This window comes from Engraulis encrasicolus, chromosome 14 (assembly GCF_034702125.1).
Source record: "Engraulis encrasicolus isolate BLACKSEA-1 chromosome 14, IST_EnEncr_1.0, whole genome shotgun sequence".
Classification (NCBI taxonomy): domain Eukaryota; kingdom Metazoa; phylum Chordata; class Actinopteri; order Clupeiformes; family Engraulidae; genus Engraulis; species Engraulis encrasicolus.
Window position 1 is genome coordinate 20,674,959 of NC_085870.1, and position 6,150 is coordinate 20,681,108.

General features: G+C 39.8%; 1 protein-coding gene across 1 annotated transcript; it reads right to left on the reverse strand.

Moving 5' to 3' along the window:
• Window positions 1-2,130: 2,130 nt before the first annotated feature.
• Window positions 2,131-3,754, reverse strand: LOC134462246 (gamma-crystallin M2-like). Its single transcript, XM_063215171.1, has 3 exons — window positions 3,743-3,754; window positions 2,595-2,837; window positions 2,131-2,409 (listed from the first exon to the last, which is right to left on the reverse strand). Exons 1-3 carry the CDS (start codon window positions 3,752-3,754, stop codon window positions 2,131-2,133), a joined length of 534 nt encoding a protein of 177 aa, XP_063071241.1.
• Between the last annotated feature and the right edge of the window lie 2,396 nt (window positions 3,755-6,150).

Genomic DNA, 6,150 nt, shown 5'->3' on the forward strand with positions numbered 1-6,150 from the left:
CCGCGGGCCGCCGGCTCGGCGGTTAGAGTAGTGGTTGCGCGCCTGACTTCCAATCGTGAGGTCCCCGGTTCGAAATTGCATCGAAACACAGGAAGTCTTAGTTGCTGATGGTTAATGTGGAAACAGACCCGTTGCGAGAGACTAATCTTGTCTTTTATGTATGAAAGTGCACGAAACAGAGTGGCCTTTATGGTTGGCGCGCCATGGTAAAGCTACATATTGAACACCTGGGTTCAATCCTCGCAGGATGGGTTGGCGCTGTTAAGTAATTTTAAAACGGTCCTATCTGAATGACGACTTTGGTCCCAAAACACAAAATGAATAGCCTAAAGTGAGTACTAATTAACTGAATTATTACATGGAAGTGAAGCCAAATCATCACAAATGTATCTAAGACTTGTACCATGATTCACTGAGTGGTAACCTGTATCTCTACCACAAGACCACCCGATTTCTCTCCGAGACGCAGAGAGAGTCTCGCATTTCACAAGCATGTGCCGACGATGGTAAGCGCGTCATGGAATTAGCGCCATGATTATTTAATTCCATGAGAGGGCGCCCTGGTACACCCACTGTCAAAATAGGTAGATCCACCCACAGACCTATAGATCCACCTTCTTTGCCGCTGTTGAAATCTCGTCGTCCTGATGTGTCCAGCTCGGTTGCGACGCAGTTATCCCCTCCTTTTTATGACCAAGCAAATCACGTTTTGATCAAATCTTTTGCTGCGTGGTTGCAAACGAGCCTATTACCTGTCTGCTCTCACACTGTCTGTCCTATAATAATAAAGGCCAAAAAAAACCCCAAAATACTTAAAAAGCTATTGTCCTGTGTGTTGATGGACATTTTTACATTATTAAGCCATTTTTTGACAAAGGTGAGCCTTTCATTTCCATTTCTCATGTCTACCTCTAAAGAATGGCTGCCACGGATTGCCGTGAAAAGGGGGGCGGGGTCACCTCTAGTCTAATAATACTCTATGGGCTACCACCTTGGTCTTTACCAAGGAGAGTAGAGACAGGAGGGCTAACTGACGTCATAACAGCGTAGTACGAAATTATGGCGAGGGGAGTACGGACATTTTATTCTTCTTCTGCGGTCAGTATTGGAAGCATCAGGGAAGCATGCAATGCCACTTCCGCGAGGGTCAGAGTGTGGAACAGGTCATAGGACAGCGTGAATGTTTGTCAGCTGTCCTTAATTACACCCAGCAATTACTGCTGACCAACAACTGCAGTTAATTTGGCCACAAATTATCCATCATGGTGTCGCCCCCACTGACCACGCGCAAGGGAGTACGGAAATTGTATCCATCGCACCCACTGACCAATGACCATGCGCAAGGGAGTTAATTTTCCATCCACTCGTGTCCTCAGGCAACGCCCCCGTACTACACCGTGGCCAATGCATTTCCCCCCGAGAGATTGTTCTTCTGTTGAGTTTCTTTGGTAGCCTACTCACTTTTTCACCAGCATAATTTCACAAAAATGGAAAAATATGTCATTTAAGTTATACTGTTGAACTTCCTTTTCTGTTGTAAACTCAACAGATGTTGTTTTAAACTTAATCTATATCATTTTGGAAATAACTTGTGTTCCTCTTGAAATCAGGGCTTGAAAACAAAATTATGTTTCAATCATTCCGTTCTGAACGGTTCAGGTGTTCTTGGGCCCCGCCACCAACATTTCATTCCTGAACCGGTTCGGAACGTAAAATAGCATTCATTGATATTGTTCTGGAAGTATTTGTCGGGCATATCAAGTCTATTTTTGTTTGGGCAGCGAACCGTTATTAACCGGTTTTGTGGATTTCAGAAGAACGTTTCTGTTCCGGAACAGTTGAAGACCATTTTGTTTTCTGTTCCTCGTAAAATTCCATTCGTTTTCGGTTTTCGTTCCTGGTTCGGAGCCCTGGTTGAAATAGCCTATTGGTCAAAATGTTACTTTTCAACAGGGATGTGCTCATTATGATAGATATAGATGTAGATAGATATGACAGACCAACATCATATATTCCTTTAATTTCTTAATTAATCCCTGTGACAGAATCTGTATGACAAAAAGTCATGAAGTCAAGCTTTCATTCAAAACATTTTATTCAAACTTCTTCCCAATACAATTGAATGGCATTTTAGTACCAAGAATCCATGATACGCCTCATGCTCATGAATCTCATGTTGTGGTATCCCATGTTCTGGAAGTTTCTGTACTCTCCAGGAGGGAAGTACCACATCTTGCCTCTGTACTGGGGCTGCTCATACATGAGCCAGTGGCCATCCATCACATGGCAAGACATGCACTGGTTCATACGGTAGCGATCCATGATGGAGTTACAGTCATCCATACACTCGTGCATCTGACCACCGAAGTTCTCCCTCTCGTAGATTCTCATTCTGTAGTTTCCTCTGTACTGTAAGTACAAGTACATGCAGACATGATTAGAAAGGAATCCCACACTCATAATAGCAGTTTTGCTTCATAATCATAAGTGTTATTAAAAAATGTTTTATACTCAACACAAATTTCAAAAGTCAAGCATAAGTCAGAGAAACAATTTCATAAAATGTACTCCTACAGTATTAGCCATGTATTTACCATGGGGATGAAGCGGCAGGATCTGATGGAGTTGTTCCAACCCCACATGCTCATGTAGTCAGGGTACTCGCCCCTCCTCATGAAGTACTGGTTTCCCATGTAGTTGGGCTGGTCGTACATCATCCAGCAACCAGTGTGCACCCTGAAGGAGCCGCAGCGGCTGAGATGGGAGGAGAAATCAGCATAGTCTCCATTGCAGTCCCAGGAACGGCCCCCATAGTTCCTCTCCTCGTAGAAGGTCACCTACAGAAACAATCATCTTTTTGTTATTATTCAGACCAGAGTCGTTGACAATGAATTGCCCTAATCTACGTCATTGTTGACATTGGTGTTTTGAAAAATGAGAAAAGGTTGTACCATTAATAGATTCTATATAATAAAGAATCTATGCATGGTGCGACATTTTCTCATTTCTCAGTTTTACAATATTTTGGTCAACACTCTCAAAAGAAGAAAAACTTGTTCGGTGAAGCCTGCTCCAATCTTTATGGCATTGGTGTTTTACAATTGACAAAGAAATTAAAACTTGTCAAGCTATCGAATAAGGCATAGTACTATACAAGATAGCATAGACGAGCCATTTACCTATGTAATTTCATACTGCTTCAATGATTTGAAGTCATGTAAATGATTTGATCATACAGAGAAATGGAAGTAGTCTTATCTGGAAACCTTAGTCTGTATGAACTTGTTACTTTTGCAAAGCAATTGTGTATTCATTTTAAAGTGTCCTTTAAAATATTGTACCTTCAGGTAGGCCTATAATTTCACTTTTACAAAAGGTCTGTCTCATAACCATTTTGGAACCAAACTTAGTAGTTTTGACCCTGCTATTATATTGGTCCCCAAATTACTATTTATTCATTTATTTTTCCAGAAAAGGTACCGGCCCGGTGACAAACTTTGCACCCTCTTAGGTACACAGTGATACTTTCATTTCTCTAATTGTAATTAACCTAAAATGGATAGGCCTATTTTGTCTTCTGATTTTGTATGTAGCATTTGTGTTACAGGTAAATACTACTTTAAAACATTAAAGGTAATTTCCTGATGCCATTACCACAGCACACATTTACTTCCAAGAAAAATTGGTAGCAAATGACAAAATTAATGTTACTGTTATCTTCACTAGAATCACAGTATCTTACCCTGCCCATCATATTTGCAGCTGTTGAGTCTGACCTGGTTTGCCAGTTCATTCACATGTGGCAGCTTTTATACTGGCCATTGGTTCCCACCATTTGTTGTAGCCTACCTTTGTTTCAAAGCCCTGAGTCAGTTTCGCAAAAAGTCTTTGTTGCAAGAACGCTTCCTGGACTCAAAAAGGTGCTCTTTGAGGTGCTCTTTGGATGGGCAAATGTAGAAGTTGAAAAAGAAAAAATACCAAGGCACTCTCTTCTGTCAAAAGTAAAAAGCCTTTATTCCATGGCTTGGTTACAATAAACCTTTAAAAAAAATTCCAGCATGTTACGGCCGTCCGGCCTTCCTCAGGGAGTTTAAAAAAAAAAAACCCTTTTCAACCCCTGAGTCAGTTTGTTTGTTTTTCATGATTCCATATCTTTTTCCTCTGAGTTGAGTGAGTCCATATTTTTTTCTCTATGCATGCTCTAAAAAGTAACACTTAATAACAAAATTGATTTTCTTGATTTCTTTTGGTGTTTCTTAAAGCCAGATACAGGTAGTTGCCCTTTGAAATTACTTCAGTGTTGTGTCGTGTCTGTGATCCATCTTTTTGTTCTATAAAATGTAAACGACTGAATGAACATCCTCCATGACAGGTGATTCCATACTTTTTGCCAGGTGGTTTGATGGTGGTGGTAAGTATTCATGAAAACGGTAACGTTAGTGTATGAGCCGCATGAATGCTGGAAATAAACTACTAAAAATATTACACAGTGCACCTTTAAATTCTAAGTGGCATAAAAAGTAACACTTAAAGGGACACTGTGTGAGATTTGTAGTTGTTTATTTCCAGAATTCATGCTGCCCATTCACTAATGTTACATTTTTCATGAATACTTACCACCACCATCAAATTCTAAGTATTCATTATGACTGGAAAAAATGCACTTTTCATACATGACAAGGGGTTTCTTCTCCATGGTCCGCCATTTTGAATTTCCAAAAATAGCCATTTTTAGCCGCAAAAACGACTGTACTTGGACCATACTAGAAAATATTTGTTTATTACTTAGTAAACTTTCAAGTAAAGATCAAATTTGGCAATAGACAGCCCAGTTTCAATGAGCAACATAGTTGCAGTAACTTTTTTGACAATTTCCTGCACAGTGTCCTTTTAATAACAAAATTGATTTTCTTGATTTCTTTTGGTGTTTCTTAAAGCCAGATAGTTGCCCTTTGACATTACTTCAGTGTTGTGTCGCGTCTGTGATCCATCTTTTTGTTCTATAAAATTAAAACGACTGAATTAACATCCTCCATGACAGGCGATTCCATACTTTTTGCCAGGGGTTGTACTTAGAATTTGATGGTGGTGGTAAGTATTCATGAAAAAGGTAACGTTAGTGAATGGGCCGCATGAATTCTGGAAATAAACTACTAAAAATATTACACAGTGCACCTTTAAATTCTAAGTGGCATAAAATGTTTTTTTTTCATAGCTTCATTTCTCAGAAGTTCCTCTTTTTCATAATCATAATCTATGCGGTTTACTGTAAGTTGAAATGTTTAATATTTCTGACATTGTAGAAATATTTGTCAGTCACTTCAAATACTTTCTGCTAAAATGTATCTCCCTTTAGGCAAAAAGGGGAATGCAACAGGTGTGCTGTATTTTGATTTAATGAATAAACAAAAAAAGAGATAAGAAAATCGGATGTCTAAAGCGCACCCATCATTCTGACAAAGGGGTCAGTGTCCCGGGCCCGGAGGGGAAAAGGGGGCCCAGACTTGGGTCCTTATTATACTGTATCAGATCGGGTCCCTCTTTGTTGATTTTGTCCCCAGCCCTGGAGACTTGGGCTGATCACTGACAGAAGGAAAACATTTCATTTAATATGAAAAACAACATGAATCTCAAATGCAATAAACTGTGAATGAATGAATGAATGAATGAATGAATGAATGAATGAATGAATGAATGAATGAATGAATGAATGGATGAATGGATGAATGAATGAAACCAGTACAGATCTGGTTAGTCCTCTTTACATACAGTAGTCTTCTCCTCTCTGCAACCCCCTCTCCCTGTGTAGATGACAAGGCTCCTCAACAGTCTGCTCAGCCCTAGTCTTCTCCACGTTATAGCCTATACTCCAGATGTCTACTACGGTACGTATCACCCATTCCTGCCCTGCCATTCTTCATTTTCTCCACTTTAGCACAACCCTCATTTTCGCTATAGCCAGCTCCTCATAGTCACCCCTCTCCTTCGCTAGTCAGCTTGGTGTGACTTGGACTGCTCAGTAAAGAAAAGAAAATAATTTCATTTAGTACAGGGAACATTCCACAGCACTTGCCATGATTCGGGCGAAATTAAATAATATATACAAATAAATTCAGTACATACCTGGTTAGTCTTCTTTACATATTCTTC

Bases quoted from the DNA above. Each gene is read 5' to 3' on its own strand.
- LOC134462246 (XM_063215171.1), bottom strand. The intron at 2,410-2,594 runs GTAAATACATGG...TTGTACTTACAG, and splicing joins CCTGCCGCTTCATCCCCATG to TACAGAGGAAACTACAGAAT.